We start from the raw sequence: 27,989 nt of genomic DNA, 5'->3' as shown, positions 1-27,989 counted from the left end.
GTTTCATGTCGTGAAAGTGGCATTCAATTTCAATCGAGTGAGGTAGATGGTTTCCTCTTTGACGCTTTAAGAAAACTTTGCGTGAAGGTGCACTCTCTCTGATACCGACACCCCACTAAGCAAAGGGAGCTGTGCGCCGTGGATGAATCTGCAGTTTTTTTAGTGCCACATCATAGAATATCTCCTTCAGCGAAGACTGCGGTGGGAAATGTAAAAACACCGCGGATTTCAATCAAAGATGGCGTCTATTAATATCATGGATGCTTTGGTTGCAATATGTTTGGCCTTATGTGGATTGTCGCTCGGACAAGATCCAAACAGTCGAGAATGTGTTACAGCCAAGCCCTGCATTTGTTCTGGAACAAGAGTTATTTGCAAGAATCGTCAACTTCGGTCAATGCCTTTGGGGATTCCTTTGCAAACGACCTCATTGTGAGTAAAACGGTTTCTTGGTTCTAGCTAGTTTACATGCTGTCATGTTGAATCGTAAGCTTACTCGTCCGCGAATTAAAATATCTCAAGTCAATCCTAACGAACTTTTTCTTAAGATCTCATGTTTATCGGTTTTGATAAGATATTTCGGGCTACTCTTTATCTAAGGTGAATACCTTGTTACCTACGAATGGCAGTTTTTGAACTGAGGGATTTTTTTACGGTGTCACCTTACAACGTGAGAAACACCGTGAACGGGGACCTTGGCTGGTAGAGGGTTTGCATCGTTCTGTTTACAAAGTGATAAGTAAAGAAAGGTTCGATTCGCGTGAGAATGTTTGGTTGAATTTGTACAATATGTTCAAAAAGAATGCAGGAATTAGAGAACATTGCTACGAGCTGGAATCGAACACGTCATGTGCTGCTTCAAATGTCAAATCGTCATGCGACGATTTTTCGAAGGAATGATGAATGTGACATGCCCATGTCTCTGAAATATTTTTAAGTAAGCTTAGTTGTTGCTTTAAAAAGCGAGTGGATTTCCTCTCTTGTGCTAAAACATCATAAACAAGTGACATATTGCAAAGGAATTACTGCATGATACGCGTACTTCCAATTGATAATGTGTCAACTAAACCGTTTCTTTGAAAGGTTCTCCTCTATTGTTATCTTTCCTTCATTAAACAAATAACAAGGCCTTCAATAAACTGTGAACTCGATCTTTCACTCAGTGTAAAGTAAATTTTCATGCTATGCTGTAACTGAAGTTTATTTAAGGCGATATCCTAGGAAGGAATCATTCGTGTCTTGTTTAGGTTCCGATCGGGATATTGACATATGTGCATTACTCGCAATTTATGTACATATTGGAAAGGTTTCCCGCCGTGTTCTTGCGACATAAATCAATTTAAAGTTGTTTTTTAAACTGGAAATCTCAATTCCTGTTTTACTTCTTTTTTTTTTTCGTGGCAGATTTTATGCGGCAAACTCAAAATTCAATTCGTAACTTTTGCCACCGCACATTGCTCCAAAGCCGTATTATTCAATTCTACTGTGGACTAATAAGAAATCGAAAGTAAACGGCGCACGAAAAATATGTTACATTTGTTCAATATTCCGACCAGAATACGCACCTTCTTTAGAAATCGTTTTCAGACTAGATATTCAATCAAATTCGGGATCTTATGAAAGGGAATTTTTTGTCGTCCATCGACAATTATTTCGACTGAAGCAAATTTATTAAATTAGCCTCTTTGTTTTCCTGTACTTCACATTGTTTTTGTTTTGCCGTAAGAACGCCATTCATTGGCACAGTGATTCTTTTCTTTCAATGTCCTTATTTATGAACAGTTGGATTCACATCACAACAGGTTTATTGTATTTGAGGTTCTCGCTCTCTTTTGTTGGTTTGTTTTTGAGCTTGATGCACGCTTTCCTTCCCTGAACTGATTTCCTGTTCGTTTCTAGCAAAATCTCCTGCTGTTGTATTTATTTAAATTATGCTCTAAAAAGATGAGAAATTCCAATTTTGTATAACTATCACAACAACCTACTGTACAGGCGATGCTATAACACTTCTATCAAAGCAAGTGAATTTTGATGTTTTCAAATAATTTTTTGTCAATGCTCTAATCTTCGAGAGTCTTGATAGATCAATTTATTATCAAAGAATAGGATCAAGAAGTTATAGATGCTGGAAAATGTGTTTCATATGCCCCTAGGCCAGAGAACATTATATGCAAATTCTTTGCCAAATGTAGACCCCCTACTGATGAATTGGTGGGAACACAGCTTTTCTCTTTGTAGTCTTTGTCCAAAACTTTTAATCAGAATGTAAGGGAGTGGTTCCAAAAAATATCTGTTGCCTTTTTTAATTCCAGTGATTTTTCTTTTATTTATATCTGTGATGTTTCAAGAAAAAGTAAACTTTAGATTAGCCTTCATTCTCTTGAAATTTGCAAGTCAAGCTTGATTCTTATCAATTTTTATGAGATTCTCAATCACTATGAGAAATATTATACAAAGCAGACTGAAATTCCAGGTGCTTTTAATTACGTTATTTAGACTTAAAGAATTAGTGGAGTGAAGGAAGTTGTCACAAGATATCATGCTTAAGCCTATACCAGTTGCTTTGAGTTTTATGATGGCTGTATTATAGTCTATACCTGTAGATTAAAATGTTGTTTCTCCTTGGCATGGTAGTCGCTTTTTTTTCTATTCTTTTGACACAAACGATAGAGAAATAAAACTGCTTGACTGCTTTGTTTAAATACCTATAGCCTTGTAGACAGTGTAGATGGAAAGGTTTGTTTCAATAGGGAAAGAGAACTTGTGACTGGATTGACCAAATGCATCATTGTATGTGGCACATTTACTCTTGATTGATTGTTTCTGCCGTGACTAATTGTAATTTGTACATAACACTTGATCATTAATGCACAGAGGGTAAATGTGCCTTCGGAAAAATTGCCATGTTTCCTTTCGTTAATGGTTGACTCAGACCAGTTTAAAATACATTTTTGGGGTGTAATTATTACTGAGGAAGCTACTGTACATGCATAGCGAAAGCTGCTATAGGTGAACAGTCTCTAGAAGCAGACAAAAGTGATTGTCATTGACACTTGCTGTCTAACGGGAGCACGGAAATGGGAATTAAAGGTATATTTAAGAACTCTATATATCTGCCAACTCATTCTTACCGGGAACAGTTTGAGATTTCCGTTATGGGAACTGATCTTATCTGTAGGATTTCAGACAAGACAATTTGAGGAGTTCTATCTAAGTTCTCGAATGTTCTTCTCTCTGCCATGGGGATTGCCATGGGGGGAAAGTGATCATGCATCTGTAAAATAATTTTTTTTCTTGAACTGGCACAAGTTTATTTTATCCCATATATTTAAGTTATGTTAGTCACAAGGGTGTAAAAGATCATGTTTTTCATAAGGCAGAAGGAATTGGTTTGTATAGGCACAAGCAAGGGTATGATCATACTTTCTGATTTACCGTGACAAGAATCGCACCCAGCTTGTGCCAGTGTGCAGTTGCAACTTTCAGAGAGATAACATCTTACCTTGTATCTAATATTTATATCATTGTTACAAGTAGATATACTCAGAACCAATAGATGTATGGAGACAGCACCAAGTATTTGTAGGTCCTTTAAAGAAGTAATACTGGTGGTGAAATGTCTTAATTTGAGGTCTGTAAAAGCATGCCTTGAATGTTTTGGTTTATGAAAATAATCAACTTTTCTTTTTTCATTGGTTTCATAGGGTACTTTTTGGTTCAAAGCATTATAATGTGCTGATGTGACATAGTAGGTCACATTTAGTATTTCTATTTTACTGAAAATAATTTCTTACTCTTGAGAACCTTTTTTCATTTTATTGCTGTGGTGTATATTGAAAAAAGTTTGTTGTTGCATGTTGGAATTGAGAATGACCATGGATTAATTCTTGACCTATCAAGTGCAACTTGAATGTTTAGACATAACAAGAGCCCTCATAATTTGCTTTGTGACAGATTACTGACCAATTAATGTAACAGTGAACATGCAACTACAAACCAAGGCTACTAAGCTGATCATGGCGGCTAGTGTGCTCTTGGTTGGTTTTGTTTCTCCTCAATTTGAATTGCATCAGTAAGAATTAGAACTTCTCTATAATAGTACTTTCTTGTACATTTTCCACTCATGTTACCAAGCAACAGGACAAGTTTGTTGCAATGTCAGGCTGCTTAGTAAGGGTGTGTCCTGTGACATCAGGCAGTCCTTATATTGAGTAATACCCTGGCATCTTTGTCATTGAACAAAACTTTTGTACCGGTAATTGACCAGCGCAAGTAAATTGCAAACAATTCAGGGAAGTTTTGGCAGAAGAATTATTATGTATTTTTTTAAAATTATGATCGAATTGTCAAGCCCAGCAAATTGAAATGAAATTCTTGGACTTGAATTTTGTTTCTGATAGGCTCTTTTGTTGGCACTCAGTGTGCCCCCTGTAATTTTTAACAATTTGCTGGTTTAATTAACTTGTAACTATTTTATTAATATATTTGTGAGCAGAGTAAGATACGTTGGCCTTGTCATTGGCCTTGTCAAAGAATGTGATATGCCCTTCAGCTTGAAACAGAGCTTTGTTATCTAGAGTTCCGCGTACTGAAAATAAAACTGATTACTGCTGTTCTTAGGCGTGTAGATCTGAGTTATTAAAAAAGGTTTGTTTGTCAGAATGGTATATATTGGACAGTTGATTGATAATTTTGAAAAAAAATTGTAAGTTTTTTTTGACAGAATAACCATTATATTGGTTGTGAGTAAATAAGTAATTATTGTCTCGTCAATATATGAAAATTCTTACTATCAGTATTGGTTATATTTCAGCATAATCAATATATTAGACAACTTACACACTGAGGTATTTGAACCCTATTTTCAAAACAATTAAGCTCATATTAGATGTGAATTTATAATGCTCAAGTACCTGTAATATTGTTGAAAACAACAGAAATTATGGATTTTACTGTACAGCTAACTGCATTAGATTAACATTTGAAAGTAATGAGGTGATCTTTTCAGTTTATGAACCTTTGTACAATATCTTTTGAAAAAGTGAACAAAGATAATTGCATTGGGAAATATTTGTAAATACAATATATATTTGACCACAAGTTCTTGTTCTGATTAAAATGCATGTTTCATGCCCAACTAGTAATTCACTTTTAATTTAACTTTCCCTTTTCCAAACGTTTATGAAAGGAGAAGAGCTGTAAATGAGAGTGGTTTTAAAGGCCTTTGTTACTTCAGATAGTCTTTGCAAATCCTCCAAAATTGTAACTTGTCTCAATCTATTACCTCGTAGATTGGCTTCATTTTCATTCTAAAAGAATCACAGATCACCTAATATTACTTTTACCTTGAGTTGCATGTGACCTGCTGTCAGTTTCATAAACTTGTAACTATAATATTGTTTTTGCTTGTTGAAAAAGTTAGATGAATTGGTGGTGTTGTAAAATTGGAATTCTGTAAAAGCTGAACAAAGTGCTGATTAGTTCGAGGCATTGTGGAAGTGAAATCTTGCCCCTTTAGAACTTCTTTCCCTTTTATACTTTGAAACAGTATAAAAAGCTGTGTAACGATGATTGTCTCCTTTCTCTGCATGTAGAAAAAGCCGACATGTCAGGTTTTTTTTTGTTTTTTTGAGCGCAAGAAAATTACTGCTAACTTGACCCTTATAGGAACTCGATCATGGCACACCTGAATAAATTTTAGATTAAAGCATCAGCAATAAACTGATGTATTTGTGTTCTGTTTTGGTTACAGGCATTGATGTCAATGCATGTAAATATCCTTTTTACCAGCAAGGATAGTGAAATTTTATGTGAGAAAGAACATTAAATTTGTTGGTGGCACTATGTAACAAAATCGAAATGTACTATTTAGTTATACTTTGCTTATTGTAGCTAGGAAAGAAAATCATTTACTTGGCTTACATTGTGTAGTGGATATATTTTCTTAAGACTGGATACATTCAAGCAATTAATCAAAGAGGTGCTCTTTATTTGGGTGTAATGTTCTGCCAAGAGCCCATCACATACCCACCTTGAAAGCAATAACTCAATTTTCTGTGTTTACTTGAGCTGTGCTTACAAGAAAGTGGAAGGTCATAACAATGAAATATTTTGTTTCTCTCGACTGGTAACTTTGGAACATAAATTTTTATCCTTGACAATAATTTTTTTTGTGCACTTAATACACCTCTGTTCCCAAGTAAATGGAAAACATTTGGTGTGTTTTTTTTCCCTCTTTATTACCAATTGTCCTTGCTCCAATATGTTGTCAATTTAATGCTGGTACGACTCTCAGAAAATGTTGTATTTGACCATTTTTTGTGCAGGCTTTTCTGGTTATTGGTAGTAAGGGAATGATTATGTTACAAACTGCCACCTTGATGTAGCCTTAGTTTTAAGGTGTGCAAAAACGTGATGTCGTTCAGTTTTTCATTTCATTGAACAAGTAGGTTGGGAAATAACATTAGTTGATATTGTAGCTCTGTTCATGCTCAAGTTGTTTACGTGGCACATAGGCCAGTTTTACTTGAGAGATTTAAGTGTTTATAATCTCATTGTTAGCTTTAGTCTGTATCAGATTTTGTTCATCAGAGGTTTATCATTTGCTTCTTTTTTGTTGTTTTATTTTGTGGAAGAAAGGGGACCTTGGTTGAAATTTCATTTTTCTGGATGTTGTATGTGGGCTTTGTAAATGGCTAGGTACTCTTTGTATTCAAGAAGTCAATATTCTTAATGGAGCATTGCTTGGTGAAAAGTAGTTTGGGATTTGTTTGAATATTTTCTAGAAGGTTCTTGATGTACGGCACTTTTGATGTAATTCTGAAAGCAACTTACCTAGTATTAAATTATAATCATGGTAATGTTGTGAAAAGGTACAACATTTAACTTGGGAGACGGAGTGTTTAAGTAGAAATACAGAAATTGAGTATTTCTTGCTAGAACTTAGAAAGTGATAAGGGTGATGGATCACAAATTATCGGGATAATATACATTTATCTACTGCATATGTATTTCGACACAGAAATCAATTTGAAGACAGTATGACTCCCCCCCCCCCCCCCCTTCCCCCAAAACATTGCAAACTAAACAGAAAATAGTGGAAAATTCAGTTTCGATTTTTGAAGTCTGGATTCCCAAGTCCCAAGTCAAAGTGACAGGAAGCTTCAGTATCATTTACCCTGGAAGGGGGGGGGGGGTGGGTTGGAGAATAATCAACAGTTACAAAAAGGAAGGGAGGCTGACACAGGTGTAGTCAATATACAGTACACTGTCTGCCCATGTGTAAGGTTGTTATTGATCTACTGCACTGTCCTCAATGTAATTTCTATGTCTGTGACTGCATGATGTTTTAAAATTTAAGAATTGTAATTATATTTCCTTCAGAGGTTTGTGCTAGGCTAGTAAATTTTTTTGTTTTTGGCCTATGTAATTGCTCCACCACACAGCTTAAACATGTGAACTTTGAAGTGGTTGGAGTGGAAAAAACGGGATGTCAGGAAATATGAAGTCCTCTGATTATTGTTTTATGGAAGTTTGTGACAGTTACAGTATCATCAAATGAGTTAATACTATGCCTGAACATAACATCATGTCACATTAATCAAAAGTAATTATGTACCTTGATTTAACAGCAGTTAACGGCAGCCTTAAAACTTGTTCTTATCCCGTTTGGGATTGGCCTTTTCTAAAATTTATCAGAAATAATAGTGTCTAAGAGAGGGAGGAACAGATGGAACTTTCGAAGTCCGTGCAAGATTTAAATGCTCTTAAGATAAGGTCTGTGCTGTTAGGGAGGGGGAAAAAAGTTTTTTAAAGGGAAAAACAAAAGCAAATTTAAACAAATGAGTGTCAAAATTTCATGTTCTAGAATGCATTTTGGTAGACTGAAAATGGTGGAATGAAAGCATATTTTTGTTTTTACTGATCCTCTGTAGGTCCTCAGTAATTATAAGTGATATGCAAAGGGCTATGGTGTACTTGAATAGAACAATATTTGATAGATTGTAAGACTTCAGTGTTGATGTGATTGTTAGAAGCAGGAGTACCTTTTAAGCCATGCATATACAGTAGAGTATGTATACAGGTATGTGTCACTCAAGGGTATGGTGTTTCACCCCTTTTGTATGAAAGCTCACTTGTAATTTGAACTTTTAAAGGTTGGTTTGTTCAAATTCCCATTCCCCTGGGGTAAAAACTGTGTTCAAATGCCATGCCTAACTGCTGGATTTGATAGTCTTCTTTTTTTTTTTTTTTTTTTTTCGGTAAAAGGGAAAGGGCAAAGTCGTCAACCATTAGTAACAGCGCATCGACCAAGCTTCAAAACTTGGACCTTGCAGACCTTTTCTTCTGACCCATTCACTCTGAAAAGTGAACTGTTTAATTATTTTTGTATCCCAATGGAAAGACCCCCACCTCCCCTGGTACGGAGGACTGTCAGTTAACAGTCTGCACATAAGCGTACAGTGTATGCTTCTTTTTCAGTTGTTGTTAAGGGTGCATGGCTCAACCTTACCTCTGTTCACATTTGATTTAAACTTATTTTTCAGGGATCTGAGTTCTAATCAGCTGGTGACCTTGAATATTACACAGCTTTCAAGATTATCAAACCTTCAAGAGCTGTAAGCCTTTGGAATTAATTTCAGATTTGTTTATAATTTATCAGATCCTGAATTGGTTCCCTTTTATTAGCCTCTGCAAGCGATAATCCTTAAACGTAGTCCCTTTGTATGATGATATTATCGGGTTAACTTTTGAGTCTAACATCTTTTATGTTAATAAAATATAATTATGGTTAATAATGGTTAGTGGAGATATTTTTTTAACATGGTAAGTCATCAATTTGCAAGTGGCAAAACTTTTGAAGTTGGCCTATCGACATGAGAATTTGCTCTCAGTTCCTGCTCTTAAAACAACACACTTACAACAAAGGGTGAGCTTTTAAAATGACTTACTGACCTATTCTTTATCCCTTACAAAGTTCTTGACATTTTTTCTCTCTCTCTCTCTCTCTCTCTCTCTCTCTCTCTCTCTCTCTCTCTCTTTTATCAGTCTTCTTCATGAAAATCGGCTCAGAGAAGTTCCACCATGGCAGGCTCTACCCTCTTCCCTGATTCGCTTGTCTTTGTAAGTATTATATTTAATTGTTGTAACCTTGTGTACTCTCAAGCTAAGGTGTGGTCATACTTAGTAACTGTGGACAGGTTGTGTCTGTGTGGAGGTCCCTCGGTTTTCAATGAACAAAAAGTTATGAAATAAAGGTGCAACATTTATTTAATTACTATGACTTTGCTGTAGAGTGCTTAACCTTACTTTCTAATTCTAGTTATTTTCTTAGTATTAGTTGAATCACAAGGTCATAGAACCGTCATATGTTGTTCAATTTTAGTCAAACTGGTCCAGTCATGAGTTTAGTTTACCCATCTTTATCAATCAGTGAACAACCAACAATACGTGTGATGTGCTGTTCAGATCTCTTCAAGGAGAAGTACATTACAGATTCAATAATTGTATCATGGATTAAAAACCTGATTTTGTAGTCCAAAAAAACATTGTCTAAGGCAATAACATTTTGTTGCTCTACCTTTGCAGGCATCACAACAAGATAACTTCAATTCCATCTCAAAATGTCACAAAGAAATTATCTTTACAATATCTGTAAGTGTTTTTATAACCTTTATATTTGGATGATGTGTTTTCACAGAAATAGAACTAAGCTGCACTAACTAGGTAGACCTCTCTGCCAGTGACACACATTTAGGACAGACACCTTCTAAGGTCTCTAGAAAGGAAAACTCGTATGGATCCCTTCTGCACAGTTCTTTTAGCATTCTTATGGGGTGAAAAAATCTTCTCCTTGTTCTCTTTCAATTGCAGTGCTGTTCTCAGCCAAAAAAAGCCTTATGCACCTCAAGTTCAAAAACAACTACCTTTCCACTTTCTTTGTTTTAGCCACCTACCATTATCAGGTTGTATTTCAGTCATGTTGTATTTGTAGAACTTTCTTGAGAGGAAAAGTGATGTCATTTACCTACCATAAAGATCACTTGTTCTTACATTTTTGCTTTCTGTTTTGTTCCAGGTTACTGAGCAGTAATAGAATCTCTCACATTGGACAAAATGCCTTTGCTAATCTCACCTCAGTGCAGTCATTGTAAGTAGAAAGTGATCCACTACCTTTTCAAAATTATTATTGAATGAACTTGTAGCAGAGGCAGCAGAAGGATGTTAGCATATTAATTTTTGCTCAGTCACAGTGACTTTCCTCATTAAGGTAACAGGATAGAAAAACTAAATCAGGCATCCTATGGCTCTCAGATCATAAATACCCAGGCCATGCCACATTGTTTTTGTGAGGCAATTTCTTTTGTGTTAACCACATCACAAAGGAGTTATAGTAACTGGTTGAGAACCAAAGCTAGTTTATGTGTTGGATTGTGATGTCTGCAAAACAAATTTGATGTATAAGGACCTCTAAATAGATTGCATTCATCTTTGGAATTCTAATACTCTATGGTTAAATTGGAATGGAAGAGGTGGTGGCTTGAACTTTACATCATGTTGTATAGCATTCATGAGAGTTGCATCATTTTGTTGTGTTCAGGCATGAAATGTTCAACAAAACTGCTTGACTTTGTCTGTTTATTGTGTTGCAGAAAACTGAGCCGAAATAGGCTGAGGTCCATTCCTGTTCAGGCCTTGAGTCAGTTAACCTCATTAAAAAAATTGTAAGTCTCTTAGTTGTCAGTTATTTAATTATTTGTTTTGTTTTGAATAAGATCCTTATCACCTGGTTGCATCTGCTTTATAGAGTGATTTAAATGACAGGTTGTTACCCTACTGCTTCCTGTGGGGAAGAAAATATATCATGTTATGTTTCCTAACTTACTTAGAGCCTGATCTCATCACAGAAGCTGTCCCAAACAGAATTGTTTATCATTTTATTCTTTCCAGCCGTGTCATTTTTCATCTTTGCTACTTTGATGAACAAAATCATATGTTACTTTATTTTTAAGAAATTTAAACCTGTATATAGCTCTGTCAAATGCAAGTTCTGTTTATACTCAAGCACCAAATGTTTGGATAGGCTTTAAATACTTTAAAATGTGGTCGATGTATAAGAAGATTTTTAGATAGATAATGTTTATATGCTTTTCATTTAAGTGTGCTATCATGTAACATAGAATAATAGATTTGATGAAATTAGAATAATCCTGGTTTGCATTTTGGGTGTTATTAAATATTTCTTATGATTTTGCTGTGTTTCCTTTCAGAGACCTCACGAAAAATTGGATCAATGTTGTCATGGATCCTTTGAAAAGTTTAAAGTCTGTAGCCATACTGTAAGTTTTTCTTATTCTCTGTTTTAATATTTCATGATCCTCAAAACATTCTTTGCATATTTATTCCAGATTAAGGGAGTTTACTCTAGTGGAATGAAAATCTGGTCTTATCATGTTTATCAGATCACTAAAAATCCTCTTAAATCTCCTGGGGCACACTTTCAGCCATGAACTGGTGTCTCTGTTTGTTTCCTGAGGTCCATGTAAAAAAAATTACCATTTGCTACATTCCTCAAATATTTCTTACAATTAATCCCATACTAGGGGTTGATATTTTGTGGAATTGAATGAAAATATGCACAGTAATGACTGAAAAAGGTTAAACAGCTTTATGCCTCAAAGGAAAATAAATTTTCAGTTATTTTTCACTTGCATGGGCTAGTAGATCCTTAGGGATGAAATGATTGGCATTATATTTATCCCAGATCCTTAGCCCCTTACAATAATTTGTCCAGTTAAATTGGCTATCAGATAGAGAACAAATATATGTGTATATATGCCCTTTATAAATTATATCTTGATTACTTAAATTTATTTATCACAATTCCTGTAATTTAATGTGCATAGATACTTTCTACTACTCAGGGATGTTGTTTTTTTTTTTTTCTTTTTTTTTTTTTTGATGTAAATGGACTAAAACAAGTTCTGAATTTTTTTGACAATATCTTGAGATCACAAGTAATAGGATGACAAATTTATGATTTGCATGAACATGCATGGCCCCCTGGACTGGGTTTGTTTCATGGGCATTCAACTACAGTATATCAGGGTTAGACAACAATCAGGGTTTATACCTTAAATTGTTTTATGTTTTATTTGTAAATGCATCTAAAGTAGGTTACAAGTTTATTATACAGTGTGCTTTCAATTGGTAGTTACTGCTGTATGCAGAGCTTATCAAAGCACAGATCAGATATCTCTTTAAAACCACAGATACCTTACATTAGAGCTAGCTGTCTTTCTTAAGCTTAGTGTCATGCTCTGTGTGCATTTTGTCTTTTCTTTCATCATTGCAGAAAGCTTTCAAAGAATAAAATCCACACCATTTCTGATCATGCACTCTGGGAAATGAGCAATCTGAGGGAATTGTGAGTATTCCAGCTGAAATTGTGGTAAAAGTGAAGAACAGTTCCTGAAAGATGTTGTCGGCTGACTGTTGGCCGTCTGTCTGTTGGCCAACAGTCAGCCCACTTTTGCCCAACTGTCAACGACAGTTTTAGACCAAAGTTTTGGCCAACTGTCGGCTGACAATTGGTGACCTGTCAGTAACCTGTCAGAGTGTCGTAAACTGAAATGATTGAAAACATTTCCTTATCTATTGCTTCTAAAACTACATAAAAAGGGAAAAGTCATTTCACAAAGAAACCTAATGCACTTATAACTTTACAATAGCCACTGTGGATTTTGCCTACTTTTTCGCGTTGGCTAGCAAAACTTGCCCTAACTGGTTCAACTTCATATATCTACCATATTGAAAAGTTGTTCTAGTTCCCAATCCCCTGGTACTGTTAACTATAGTTTTACAATGCAATATCGGGGGATTAAAAAACTACCGTACTATAATTTGGCTTTGCTTATTTGTTACTTCAAAATGGGGAAAAGAAGTTTAGTTTGTGTACAGACAAGGATATAAGAAATAGGTATCAAATTTGGTACTAAATTTTGGTACCTACAGTCAAAATGTGGGTTAAACAAGGTTATTCTACTGTTCAAAGAGAGTAAGTAGATGATGCACAATCAGTGCAATTGATAGACATCTATTTATTGTTTTCAACTGGAAAAGTCTTGACTCTGTTTTTGGTCTATTTTTGGTCTACTTGACTCTGTCAGCCGATTGTTGCCATGTGTCAGTAAGGTGTTGGTAACCTGTCGGCCAACGGTTGACTGACAGGTTACCAACAGCCAAAAATGGGAATCATTGTTAACTATTACCGAAATTATTTACATGAACATAGCTACAGTTATCTTTATTTGCGATTTCAGAAAGTATTTCTACCTGCCTTGTAGAAGGTCTGGAAATTGTAAGGGAGGGGGAATATTTCAACTATGTTCCATCATCTTTTGCCATGGAAATATATCACTAAATTTATAATGTACTTTGTTGTTTTCCTTTTCTGTTGACATGAATATGACTTAAAACTGTCCCTTGTCCTGAAGATTTGTTATGGCTCTTAATCCTTTAAACAAGAGTGACCAGCATCTAATTTCTCCTTGCAGCAGTGCTGCTGTATCATTTATTAAGATCAGGAGAAAAAGAAAATGATCACTAACATAAGAAGCTTGGATTGTTGCACAAATTCTCCTTTCAGTACCAAAGGAAATATATGAAGAAAACAGTGGAGAATATGGATGCTGATGCTAGGGTGCAAAGCTTTAACTGAATATCAATTTTCTTTAGGTACCTGGACAACAACAATTTAACATTTGTGTCCACATTGTGGTTTATTGGGAATCTTAACGTTCATAAACTGTAAGTCTATAATTATACCTTCAAGGTATTAGCATTTGATTTACTGGATTTTCAAAGAAAAACAGCACTTTTCTGACACATACATGTACTCTGTACTTACACAGAGGAATTAAAATACACATATGTTACACGTCTGTCTCAGGTTGCTTTGGTAGTTGTGGCTTTGGTATAATTTCTCTCTTGTTTATAAAGACCCACACACTTTGTTTGACTGGTGAACAGGTCATATCCTGTTATAATCACCCTGCCCAATGTGCTGATATTATAAAAGGACAAGTTTCAAATAGGCTTCTGCATGATTATAGAAATTGCAACTGTGCAGATAAATCAGTGAGTAATTACACTGAAAAATTATTATTTATTCTTTCATGTTGTTGAATAATCCCCTTAACCCTTTAACTCCCATGAGTGACCAAGACAGAATTTCTCCTTAAAACATCAATACAATATCAAGCAGACAAGTGATGAGAATAAAGAAAACTATCAACAAGGGTATTTTTAGTTGATCCAATATCAAATTCTCCAAACATACAGCATAAGAATTGTATTGCAGACAGCAAGGAGAATTCCTAAGAAGATCTTGAAAGTTAACCAATTGTGGGGATTGTGGAATAGTGACTTATTCACTTTGTCTTAAATGAATAGATATAATTATATTCTAACTATGGGGGGGGGGGGAAGGCTAACGCTCCAACTAAAAAGGTGTACCTTTCTCAGCACTTTGATAAGGGCAGGCATATATTTTAAAGAGCAAAAGTGAATGAAATGGTAAAAGAAATAATTAGTACTTTTTCATGAACACATCACCCAATAATGTGAAATGTATTTCCTCAATTCAATTCAGTTATAAACCTGTTGAATGTATATGAATTTTATTTCTGCACCAGCTATCTCAATAACAATCGCATCAGCAAGATTGATAAAAGCCCTCATTTTGACTGGAGAGCATTACTACGTTTGAGGGAACTGTAAGTTGCTTAATTTGGGTTTGATGTATTTCATCTTTTGTTGTAGATTGTAAAAAATGAGGGAATGTCACTCCTTGGTATTGCATTCCCCCATGGTCTTCTGTTCATAACAACAAGTTTATTTTTTTCTCACAGGAATCTGGCCCAGAATGAATTGTCCTACATTCAAAAGGACACATTTGCCCGTCTTTTTACCCTACAGAGACTGTAAGTGTGCAGAGTATGACTTAAGTCAGCAACTTCAATGGAGGCAATTTTTTTGGTAGATATATGGCCAGGTTTATTTCCTTGTACTGCTGTTGGTTAAGATGCTATTTCAAAGATTGGTGTGGCCCCTTTCTGAGTCACAGAAACACAATGTTATGCCTTCAGTTGCTGAAATCCCTGCCTGTATATGAATTTCAGCCTAGTGGCCCACACCCTAGTTTCCATAGCTTAAAATATCTAGGAGTCTAACTACCCTCCTTTTGGATGGATTTGCCCCCCCCCCCCCCCCCCCCTACATGGGTGAGTGCAAACTCACCCATTTTAGATGCTGCTGTGTGGAAAAAGACATTAAGATTGAAAGTTGTTGCTTAAAAAACACCACATGTTGACCTTGGTGGGGCTCAAAACCTCACCTCAGACCTTAGTGCTGTAAATATAGGCCAGCATATCCCTCAATGATTGTTGCTTTGGTCCTTGGAATGTAGGCCTGAGTGACTTCTTATTTGTGGGATCTAAATCCGTTTGCTGTCAGAAAACTGTGAATTACATATTAATTATGTTATAACTGAGGTTATCTCCCTTTTTCTCCTTGCAGAGATCTTGGCAATAACCAGATTTACCATGTGGAAAATAAGGCATTCTCTGACTTACGCTCACTGGATGTGTTGTAAGTTTCTACTATGCTCTTGTAACTGAGGCAGGTTCTGATGTTGTTATTTGAACGAGACAGACTTGTGGCCACAATAAAATTTATTTATACAGGAAAGTACAAAAGAAATAATACTGTTAAAAAAGAAAGGGTGATTGCAAGCTAAAGGAAATAAATGACAAATAGCAAATCAATAATTTAAAATGATGAAATAAAACAATTTAATTTAGTAAAAAAATACAATCGATTGTCATACAATAGCAAGGCACTAACAAGACAATTTGAAAGCATTGCATGACAGAACAGTAATCATTGTGTGACACTTAAAAGACTAATCCTATTAACCAAACATAGAACTATTGAATGGTGGGCTATTCTTAGAATTATACATGAAATGACCGAAAACAAGTCAATACTGATAAAACAATAGCTCAAAACAACGTAACATTAGATAAGACTAAGTTCAATCATGATTTCATATTTTCCGTTGACTTTAAACTAGGATGACTGGCAAAATCTCATTCTGTGATAGGACAAAATCTGTCATTACTGATGAACTAAACAATGAAGACTGTAGTGAAATATCTGATTTCACCAATGAACTTTAAGTCAAGTATACAGATAAATGCAGTGTTCTGAAAGCTGAATGCAATCTTGACACATTTTGAACATGAATCAACTAATATAAGGATTCAAGCAAAGACTAAACAATTGGATTGAGATAAGTACACATGAACCATATTCTTCTTGAACTCAAACTGTAAGACATACAATAATAGGTCAAATGTGACATACCAAATCCTCAGTAAAATAGCTCACTAACTTGAGGTTACACGTACTGGAGTTACTTTTTTTGTGACCAAGAGGTTCTGAGCTTGTAAGTGCTGGTCTTGACACTCTGAACTACTGAGTTAAACTAACTAACTGTACTTCTTTTGTAAGGAATCAAACAATAGCTGGAAATTCTTTAAATTTTGGAAGTTAGGTGTGATCATTCTAAAGGAAATTTTAGCTGCAAATCCTGTGTTTGGGATGATTTGGTTATCATAGGAAATAGTTAGGTGTGATGGTGCAACTTAAAGGAAATTTATGGTGCAAATCCTGTGTGTATGATAGTTTGATTGTCATAGGAAATAGTTTCTGAAGGTGTAATTCTAAAATTAAAACAAAAAAATATTGCAATGTCATGCACAATTGTGAGCCTGGTCACGCTAACTTTAAGTATTTAAGGTGTACCTAGCAAGCTTTTTAAGAAATATTAGGTAATGACACCCATTACCTAATATTTCTTAAAAAGCTTGCTAGGTACACCTTAAATACTTAATGTAAATACCGAAAAGTCAAAGAAATATTTTGGAGGCACAGGTTTAATTGCCATCAAAGTCTAAATTTTTATGGCTTCTGTTTTTTAAAATCCTCTAGTTGCAATTCATCTGTAGGGGCCATTTCTGTTATTGAAAATTACCTGCAGGTCAAAAGAGTATTTCATTTGATTGTGATTGTCAGTGTTGTTTGTATTCTAGGGATCTTAGCAACAATGCTCTGTCATCTATTCTGAAAGGGACAGAGAGTGCATTTGAAGGACTTGAAAAGTTGGTTCTGCTGTAAGTAAAGTGATTCAACTTATTTAGGTTATTCCGAGTGCAGTGTAGCTGGATCACATGTATGTAGTAATGTTAAGTTGTAATTTGCTTTAAATCTAGAACTGACCAACTGATTATGAAATTAACCAAATTACTTTGCCACATGTCCACTCAAAACACCCATTAGTTCTCAAAATCTCTTCAGCCATTCTCTGTTATCCTCCTTATTTTTGAGGAAATTTGTTGCTTCCATATGAAACTTGCCAACTGAGGCATTTGTCTCCTTTCTTCACGTGCTGGCTAGATTAAATACTAAAAAATTCCAGGCAAGTCTCTTGAGGGAGTCAACTGTGCAATTCTGCCCTTTTCATGATCACCCAAAGTTTCTAGTTTCTTTTTTTTTAAAGTGGCCATAACCCCCCAAAATTTTTTTGGCCATATTAAATCTCTCTATTGCACTGAGCAAAATGCCGCAAAAAAAATTTGTGTTTCGTTAAAACCGCGATTTTTTATGATTTTTCAAGGTCAGGTTTATTTTTCGAACGACCGAGTGAACCAGAGACTGGTGCCAGTGACATCATTCCAGGCCATCGGCAGTGGCACTCCAATCCAATCTCAGTCAATATTATACGTTCCCAACGAGATGAAACCTTCGCTTAAGCTTGATCTGGTAAATTTTTCTCACCTTTCTCTTACTTCGCTCGCTTTCAGCTGATTTCGTTTCCTCAACATTTCATGCGTGAACAGTCAGAAAGACGCAAATTCCAACTCCATCTTTTCGCAACCTTCATTGCATGGTCTCGCTAGTCAGAGCAGAAAACATGACTGAATAGTCTTCTTTTTTCGGAAGTGGTTGGAACACACGGCCAAGTATTTTGTGGACTTCCAATGTGCACGCTTCAATTGCACAAAGTCAACCCACTTCTTTCTTCTCTTTTTTTTCTCTGGGTCATCTGCCCCATAGAAAGGTATTAGATGAAGTGCTATTCTTTTTTCTTTGTTGGGAGTGTTGCTACACCCGAAAACAACGCACTTATCAGGCATATCCGTCAAGATACTTCATCCACTCCTTGAAGCAAACTCATGGGAAAGCCTGGAATTACGTCACAAACTGCGTTCGACCCAGACCCATCTTGATAATTCCGTCCCTCGGTCGTGTTTTGAAAAAATGTGATTTTCCACGACTTTGAAAATTCATAAAAAATCGTGGTTTTAACCAAACACAAAAATTTTTGCGGCATTCTGCTCAGTGCAATAGAGAGATTTAATATGGTCAAAAAAATATTTTGGGTTGTGGGCACTTTAAATAATATTTTTTACCGTGTTTTATAATTCTGTTTTTTTTTTCTTTTTTTTATCTCATTGGCTGTACCTTACGTGGTTCCTTTTGTCCTGTTTGCACCAGCCCTATTGTGTCCACAACTTTTTATCAATAATTGTTCTTGCTGTACCTTGTATTACTGTTTTGTCATATATTGTATTACTGCTCTAAAGTTAATTGTGATGAGTGTATCATGTTATTTGTAGTTCAAAATGTTCAAATACCTTTGGAGTAAGACAAGCTTTAAACTTTGTAGGAGGCTTGATGGAAATCGTATACCTTGGATAGCTGCAAATGCTTTCTCTGGACTTACATCAGTCCAAAGCTTGTGAGTATAGTGTACCACCCTTTTTTAGCCTAATGATAATGAAATGAACATGTGTATTTTTCAGTTGATCCTTGAGTCAAACATGTGTTAAACTGTCACTTTTCTGTTTTAGGAACCTCTCTGCTAATATCATAGCATATATCGAGGAGAATGCTTTCTTGGAAGTTCATGCTCTACAATTTCTGTAAGTTGGATAACTGTTTTGTCAAATACACATGTACGGGTGTCATGATGTGAAATTTGGAATGTGCTCATGTGATAAGACCTTTTCTGGTTTGACAGATATTTGAACACCACATACCTTCTTTGTAACTGTGACCTCAGCTGGCTGCCTGGATGGATTGAAATGAAAGAAGAAGAAACAGAGGGATTCAAATCAAATATACATGCTGTCTGCCAACACCCTAGACCAGTACAAAGAAGAAGCATTTTCAACCTCAGCTCATCTGAATTTGTTTGTGGTAAGGATTGTAACATTCAGGGGAAGTCTTTTCCAACAGTCTAGTCAATTCTTAGGGGGAACTTTCCTCTTTTAGAGAGGCCTGACCTACAGAGAACTATGGTTGCACTTCTTGTTTTGGTTTCTTCTTAAGCAAACTTTCTTTAGCTAGTGTTTGTTAATACATAAAAGTATGAAAATGAAGAAGGGAGAATCATAAAACTCCTTCAAGAAATGTGATTTGTGTGTTTATACTGGTGACACACAACAGGTGAAATGTGTTGTACAACTATTTAACATGCTCATTAAATTAGCAGTATTGAGCTTGATCCATTAAAACTATGACATGTGAATTTTTTTAAGTTTTATTAACGGAACCCAAATAAAATGCCTTCCCCTTAGAGAGAATTTGGAATTGAATACCCTACATTTGAGGGGGAGCAGATTTTCTCTTATTGTAAGTAGAACAGTCACTCAGCAAAAAATTGCCAAACTTCAAGGTGGCCCTTCAAACTAGCAAGGGGTGCTCAAACAACAGCTTGAGACACCTCTCCAATACCTACCCTTTCTGTAGCCATTCCTTTTCCACTGCCATCGACATGTACTCAACCTATAAAAAAATCAGCTCCTATGTTGACGGTTTAAATTTTTAGACAAGAATGACCACAAGCCAGAGATAACAACACATCCAAAAGGACGCAAGATTCTGTTTGGTCAGAATGTTACATTAAAGTGTGTGGTCAGGCAGAGGAATCACACAATAAATGTTAACTGGACAAAGAACAACAAGCCTCTTGAAGGGGCCGTCATCACAAGCCATGCTCAGGTTGGAGAGTTAGTTGTAATGAGATATACAGGAAATTGTGCAATCTTTCTTGTGTGATGTAGATTACTTGACTATTAATTATTAATTCACTCCCATGAGTGACCAGAAAGGAATCTCTTTTAACCTTTTCACTCCCAAGATCTCATCAGCTATTCTCCTTGTGTCGAAAACGAAAACCTAAGACCTGAGACCCTGTGCTCTAAAACGAAGACCCTGTGATCTAAAACGAAGACCCTGTGCTCTAAAACGAAGACCCTGTAATCTAAAACGAAGACCCTGCAGTCTAAAACGAAGACCCTGCGGTCTAAAACGAAGACCCTGCGGTCTAAAACGAAGACCCTGCGGTCTAAAACGAAGACCCTGCGGTCTAAAACGAAGACCCTGCGGTCTAAAACGAAGACCCTGCGGTCTAAAATGAAGACCCTATGGTCTAAAACGAAGACCCATTGTTCTAAAAACCTCTTTTTCAAGGAAAGGCTACACACTAAGCTCAATTGCTCTCATTTCTGTAGCGAATAAATTAAAATGTCATCCGAGCGCGCGACCAACTTAACAGTTACGTTATCTCAGTCGGTACAACACGTGTCAAATTGTGAAACGCAATTAAATTCTAAAAATACAGAAATATACGTTTTAGTGACGATTTTGGTATATTTTGTCGTCCCAACTTTCTGTTTTTCAAATGCATATTGAGCAAATTACGATGAGGTGACTTCATTACTTTGCTACACTGTCTTTATCATATAAAGGCGCAAAGGTCAACCGTGCGTGACTCGCAAATTATTCACCACAGGGTACAAGGATCGGATGATCTCCCGCCAGAATGGTCTAAAACCATAAACACGAAATTTCTGCAGTGCATAAATTAAAATGTCTCTGGACGCGCTTCATCTACGCGCACAACACGTGACAAATTGTGTAACGCGGTCAAATTCCAAGAGTGTCGAAATGTAGGTTTTAGTTACGAGTGTAGTACATGTCCTCGTCACCAACATTACATTTTAGATTTTTTCAAATGACAGTGAGGTGACTTCAATAATACTGCGTCATACTGTGACTGTACCTACAGCTTGATGGACGTTTGATCCGTTTTAAAGGCCGGGTTCAAAGCTCATCTTTGCGTGACTTCCAAAGCTACGTGAATAATCTTGTACAATCAAATACAGCACATGCAATGTCCCCGGGAAAATTTTCAATTGATTATATATTAGGCACGTGTAAAAACGAACAACATTTTTAAAACTGTCGCGGCTGTGATATGGTAAAAAATATCATACACCAAATTTGAAAACTACATTTTAGTCTCATCACACAAATCAGTTTGACTTTTACGGAACTGGCTCTTTATTTTGTATCAGACCACGTTTACATTTCAAAGGCTTGTGGTTATGGCTGTCTGATAAAGCTGTTGCGGTAGGTCAAAAGATGACTTATCTGTCAATTTTTGTTAAATGAACAGTCCACATTAGACTAAGTGTTCATTTCAGTCTTTCGGAGTTGGAGTAATAATTTTTGTTCTAAATAGCACAGCTCAGATGTTGAATAGGGCTCACACTAGTGCACTTGAGCTAACGCTAGGGAAGCCTGCATGAAATTTCATTTTCAGCGCGGGAGTGCATATGAGAATGATGATTTAATCTTCCCGGGAAAAATCACATTCTGGCGGGAGATCATCCTTGTAGCCTGCGCTGAATAAATTTGTGAGTCACGCACGGGTTGACCTTTGCGCCTTTATATGATAAAGACAGTGTAGCAAAGTAATGAAGTCACTTCATCGTAATTTGCTCAATATGCATTTGAAAAATAGAATATTTGTGACGACAAAATATACCAAAATCGTCACTAAAACGTATATTTCTATATTCTTAGAAATTAATTGCGTTACACAATTTGACATCTCGGTACCGACTGAGATAACGTAACTGTTAAGTTGGTCAAGCGCTGAGATGACATTTTAATTTATGCGCTACAGGAAGGAGAGCATTTTAGCCTAGTGTATAGCCTTTCCTTGCAAAAAAGGTTTTTAGACCAGTGGGTCTTCGTTTTAGACCAGTGGGTCTTCGTTTTAGACCGCAGGGTCTTCGCTTTAGACCGCAGGGTCTTCGTTTTAGACCACAGGGTCTTCGTTTTAGACCAGTGGGTCTTGGGTCTTAGGTCTTCGTTTTTGGGTCTTCGTTTTCGACACATCCCTCCTTACTGTCTGTCATACAGTTCTTATGATGTTAATTTAGAGAATTTGGTATTGGATCAACTATTAATCCCTTTGCAGTAAAGCACTATTTGAGCAATAGTGGAAATCAGACCTGAAAAAAATTTCAGGCCTGTACGGGATTCGAACCTGACTGATTTCCACTATTGCTCAAATAGTGCTTTACTGCGAAGGATCGTTCTCATATACGTCTTATAACCGCAGTTCACACATATGTTTCATATGTTTGTTGTTGTTTGATTTATCATCTACGGGTTTATATCGAATTAATTTGATGGCCTGCTCCCAGTTGGCTTGTTAGCTCAATTGGTAGAGCGCTGCACTAGTATCGCAGAGGTCAGTGGTTCGAATCCCGTACAGGCCTGAAATTTTTCTTCAGGTCTGATTTCCACTATTGCTCAAATAGTGCTTTACTGCGAAGGATCGTTCTCATATACGTCTTATAACCGCAGTTCACACATATGTTTCATATGTTTGTTGTTGTTTGATTTATCATCTACGGGTTTATATCGAATTAATTTGATGGCCTGCTCCCAGTTGGCTTGTTAGCTCAATTGGTAGAGCGCTGCACTAGTATCGCAGAGGTCAGTGGTTCGAATCCCGTACAGGCCTGAAATTTTTTTCAGGTCTGATTTCCACTATTGCTCAAATAGTGCTTTACTGCGAAGGATCGTTCTCATATACGTCTTATAACCGCAGTTCACACATATGTTTCATATGTTTGTTGTTGATTAATCCCTTTATTGACATTATTCTTTATTCTCGTCACTTGTCTTCTTGATATTGTATTGATATTTTTGGGAGAAAAAAAATGTTAACAAAATGAATCTACTTTTGAGTGGAAAGACTATGAGGGGAAAGAACCGTCATTTAGGGGAGTTTATTTGATTGAACATCAAATTCTGGGAAGTTAAGTCACAAGAGCTGTTTGCAGACATTGCAGAGAATCTTTATTTAGAACTATTGAGTGAAAGGGAGATTGGCAAGGAATCTGATATGAGTCATTCATTTAATTTAATCTGAATTTTGTGGATTTTTGATAAACGTCAACCCAGGAGGAAGTGATATGTGTGTTTGGGGGAGAGGGTTAGGGAGGCTGAAGTACTAGTAATGAGGAAGTGATATGTGTGTTTGGGGGAGAGGGTTAGGGAGGCTGAAGTACTAGTAATGAGAATCACTGCACTTTGTCAGTGCTTTAGGAACCATTGCAAGCCATCAATGGCCATAAATCTCGATCTCTGATTAACTTGGCTAATAGCCTGCTTCTTTTCTTGAACATGTGTTCCCCTCTACAGACCAGTGTTGGCGACATGGTCACTTACATCAGTGAGCTTCGTTTGGTATCAGTGACAAACAAGGATAGTGGCAATTATCAATGTGTGGTGACAAGCTATTTCACACCTATTCAGTCAAAGATAGTTCAGATCACAGTACTAGGTAAGTAGAGCAAATAGTTATAAGGATTATATCTGTACCAAGTAAGTAGCATTTTTGCCCATCATCATATTGAAGGCAGGAAAAGTGCCATATGTATGGGAAAACTTCATGGTCGAGAAAAGTTGAGCGATCAAGTCGCAGTTGTAGTAGTTGTTATTTGTTTATCTGGTGAGTTACATTTCTTTTTTTGTACAAGGTTTCCGTATTGAGAGAAAAGGAATACAAACAGCTGTAACTTTAATGCGATTGGTTTTGATACTCATTCGAACAAGGTTGGAAAAACCTGGAAATTTATAGAGTTCTATAATATAATTTCTGAGGTGTGGGAAGTCTTGAAATGTGAGTTTGTTCGCTGAAAATAATTATTCTGAGAAAAGTTAAGAAGAAATACCTTGATTAACTGAATAAGCTATATTATTTGAAAACCAACCTCGTGAGTGTCGGTCATGAAAATATAACTATAAAAAATAGCCTTGGAAATGGTCCTGGAATTTTATGGAATTTCATGTAGTTTCGATCTTGTTTGTTTTGTTTTCCAGTATTCCCCTGGAATTTTATGGAGTGTCAGGTAATATCGATCTTGTTTGTTTTGTTTTCAGTATTCCCCAAGATCACAGAGAAGCCTAGGGACTTGTATGTTAAAGCAGGTGAAGATTTTGAGCTACATTGTCAAGCTGAGGGTTACCCAGAGCCGCAGGTATCCTGGGAGAAAGATGGTGGTTCAAACTTTCCAGCAGCAAGTGACAAGCGCATGGATTACTCGTCTGAGAAGAAAGTGTTTGTGTTTAAGAATGCAACACCAGTGGATTCTGGAGAATACACCTGCAAGGCAACAAATGATGCTGGGTCTGCTAGTGCATCAGCCCTTGTTACTGTCTTAGGTGATTGGTACTCATAGGGCTGGGTATTTAAACGAAGTTTAGCCGTTGTTTCTTAAAACGGCGATATAGGCCATCTTCACTTCAGCTCAATCTTTTATCTGGACATCTATTTTTATGATCAGTGTCAAGAGGGCCGAAAGCTGGTGGTGGAAGATTATTTATTTAATTAGATCAACTCTCTTAAAAAGAATCCTTGAGAACCCACTGCTTGCGTAAAACCGCGGTTTGGGTTACACCTCGTGTAAATAACCAGCCCATGATGTCTTGCTTCGAATAAATTAAAGTTTTAGTAGATACCCCATTGAGCCCCTTTCCACTGATAAACCCCCTCATGGAAAAAAAAGAATGTAACCATTATTTTAGCTTCTTAAGATTGAGTTGCATGTGTGTTATATTTGGGCGTTATGTAAAGGGAATTGATACCAGCATCCAAGTGTAACCTCGCAGTGTCATTCGCAGACTGTTCACTAATTTGAAAGTAGCGATGAAACATTTAGCAGTAAAGTTGCATGCCATGGTCCAGTAATGCATGTGTATTTAAATATGATCACTGTTAGTTGCATGCCATGGTCCAGTAATGCATGTGTGTATTTAAATATGATCACTGTTAGTTGCATGCCATGGTCCAGTAATGCATGTGTGTATTTAAATATGATCACTGTTAGTTGCATGCCATGGTCCAGTAATGCATGTGTGTATTTAAATATGATCACTGTTAGTTGCATGCTGTGGTCCAGTAATGCATGTGTATTTAAATATGATCACTGTTAGTTGCATGCCATGGTCCAGTAATGCATGTGTGTATTTAAATATGATCACTGTTAGTTGCATGCCATGGTCCAGTAATGCATGTGTATTTAAATATGATCACTGTTAGTTGCATGCCATGGTCCAGTAATGCATGTGTGTATTTAAATATGATCACTGTTAGTTGCATGCCATGGTCCAGTAATGCATGTGTGTATTTAAATATGATCACTGTTAGTTGCATGCCATGGTCCAGTAATGCATGTGTATTTAAATATGATCACTGTTAGTTGCATGCCATGGTCCAGTAATGCATGTGTGTATTTAAATATGATCACTGTTAGTTGCATGCCATGGTCCAGTAATGCATGTGTATTTAAATATGATCACTGTTAGTTTATCCGCGTGCGGAATTTCTAGCTTGTCAATGTGGAGAAGAGTGTATTCGTAGTTAGGTTTCACAGTAAAGAAGTACGCTTACTCTAGGTACTTTTTGGTATTTGCAGAAGCGCCACACTTTGTGAATCCTATACGACATGAAGTTGTGGTGAGTGTAAGTGACAATGCGGTGCTGCAGTGTTTAGTCCGTGGTGCTCCAGGGCCCACAGTCACGTGGCTTAAGAATGGTAAGGTAGTGAAGAGGAGCAGTCGTATTATGTTTGCTGAAGCAGGCCAGGTGCTGGTTATAACCGAGGTCAAGGAAGACGATAGCGACAAGTACTCCTGCGAGGCTTCAAACTCGGAGGGAACTGTCAGGCAGAGCACAGAGCTTTATGTGGAACCAGGTATGGATGCGAATGTTACTGAATCATCGCCATCTTGAACTTGTTGAAAGCAAAGGAATTAATACCCCTCCAGATCAGAATCTGAATTTGATTTCCAACGGCTAAAAAAAAAAAAGGAAAGAAACACAACAATTTGCAAACGAAAAGAGAGAACAGTAATACCACGGCAACATTGGGGAATAAAACAAACTAAGCAGAGTAAACAAATATAACAAGGCAGACAACAAAACAAACCAGCAAAGATCTAATAAAATAAATTTTGAAACGACACAGTAGGCGTAACGCCCCCCTTCCCCCCCTTCCCCCCCTTCCCCCCCCCCTCATTAAATAGAAACCAAAGTAGACCGTCAGAAAAGAGAAATTAAATAATTAAAAAGAGCGTAAAAGGAAAGAAGTACCTAAACGTTAGGTTTAACTTTTAGTAGGGATATTTTAGTCTGCTGTGAATGTAGAATGCTTTCCAGGTTTATAAGTCTCTCTGTTGTTTTGCAGAAAAATGCGCGAGTGATGTCAATCCTGATAAGACGAACAAATCAAAGTACGTGAAGTACGATAAGAAAACATTTCTTGGAATCATTGTTGTGGTGGTGGTGTCCTGCATTGTGGTCACATCAATGGTGTGGCTGTTCATTCAATACAATACTCTTTCCTGCGGAAAGAAGGCATCTCCAAGAAGACGTTCACAGCACGTGTCGCATTTTGAAGCGGAGCTATGTGACGAGGCGAATGCGAAGGCTTTTCAACACGAGGGTATTAGCTACATTCCTTTAAAATCGTCCAGTTCAAGTAGCACTCAAAACAGTCGCGAGTCGCCAAGATCAACGGCTACGTTTATTACTTCATCCGAGTCGGCGCAAGGCCCGTGTATGAATCTCGCGTCGAGCTCGGAAAACGCTTCGGGTTCCGAAGAGAAGTCGTCTACAGGCGATAATGTCTCATCGGAGAACTCGCTAAAGGGTAGTCATAGCTCTCTCGCATCGTCATGTCCTTCGGATGCTTGTCTTCCCAGTTATCAACAAGTGGTGACTTCAGTACAAATTCATGTTTCTGATAGTGACTCTGAGAAGCATAGACCGTGTAATACACGGAATAAACTTCAAACTGAAGATCCAGCCGAAGGAGCTGGACAACAAAATCTAGAAATTCCTGGATATTACCATGAACAGACTACATTGCTTCAGAGAACATTGAGAACTAATGACGACAAAGATTCGTTGCCAGAAGATGTAAACAAAGATGTTTGCGTGACAGTATATCCTCTTACGGAAACAGATACGTCTTGCGTGACAGATGGCGTAGGCTGTTCAGAAACGTAGCATTAGTCATTTTTATAATATGATAATTTATTGTTACTAATATTATTGTATAAATATATATAGTCGTGACATAACCATGCGTCAGCCAGGCGACGGTTTTTTATGTGTCGGAGGACATATTCAAGCTTTGTTCTCCGACAACTGTAAAGATCCCTTTATCGTTCGTGTAAGTGACAAGGTCCATTTGCCCCTAACTAAATAAAAAATTAACTGTAAAAACTTAATCAGAAATCCTCTCGCAAGGTGAGGCAATATTTGTCGAGACTCTCGTCAACTCTCTTCTAAAGCTTTCTTTCATTTGCATGTTGTTAACATTCGTCGTCTGTTACAGTCCAACCAAAAGCCGAATCTATAATGTAACTTTTCCTTGGTGAATTCTCCTGGCAAGCTCAAATTAAGCAGCATGTAATCGGCATAGAGTACTTAAGAACAACACTCAATAGGGAAAGTGTGATGGAATGAAATGTCTCCTGAACCATTTACA

At 36.7% G+C, this 27,989-nt stretch overlaps 1 protein-coding gene across 1 annotated transcript; it reads left to right on the top strand.

Annotated features, from left to right (window-relative positions):
* The first annotated feature begins 23 nt into the window (after positions 1–23).
* On the top strand, positions 24–27,989 carry LOC111340214 (uncharacterized). Its single transcript, XM_088760241.1, has 21 exons — positions 24–432; positions 8,547–8,618; positions 9,049–9,123; positions 9,589–9,654; positions 10,079–10,150; positions 10,653–10,724; positions 11,271–11,339; positions 12,356–12,427; positions 13,738–13,809; positions 14,697–14,777; positions 14,913–14,984; positions 15,580–15,651; positions 17,157–17,237; positions 18,794–18,865; positions 18,978–19,049; positions 19,148–19,326; positions 19,958–20,130; positions 23,635–23,776; positions 24,376–24,657; positions 25,911–26,189; positions 26,682–27,989. Exons 1-21 carry the CDS (start codon positions 239–241, stop codon positions 27,503–27,505), a joined length of 3,093 nt encoding a protein of 1,030 aa, XP_088616367.1. The 5' UTR covers positions 24–238; the 3' UTR covers positions 27,506–27,989.

The sequence above is a fragment of the Stylophora pistillata genome, chromosome 5 (genome assembly GCF_964205215.1).
Source record: "Stylophora pistillata chromosome 5, jaStyPist1.2, whole genome shotgun sequence".
Taxonomy (NCBI): Eukaryota; Metazoa; Cnidaria; class Anthozoa; order Scleractinia; family Pocilloporidae; genus Stylophora; species Stylophora pistillata.
This window is presented reverse-complemented; position numbering and strand designations above follow the sequence as displayed.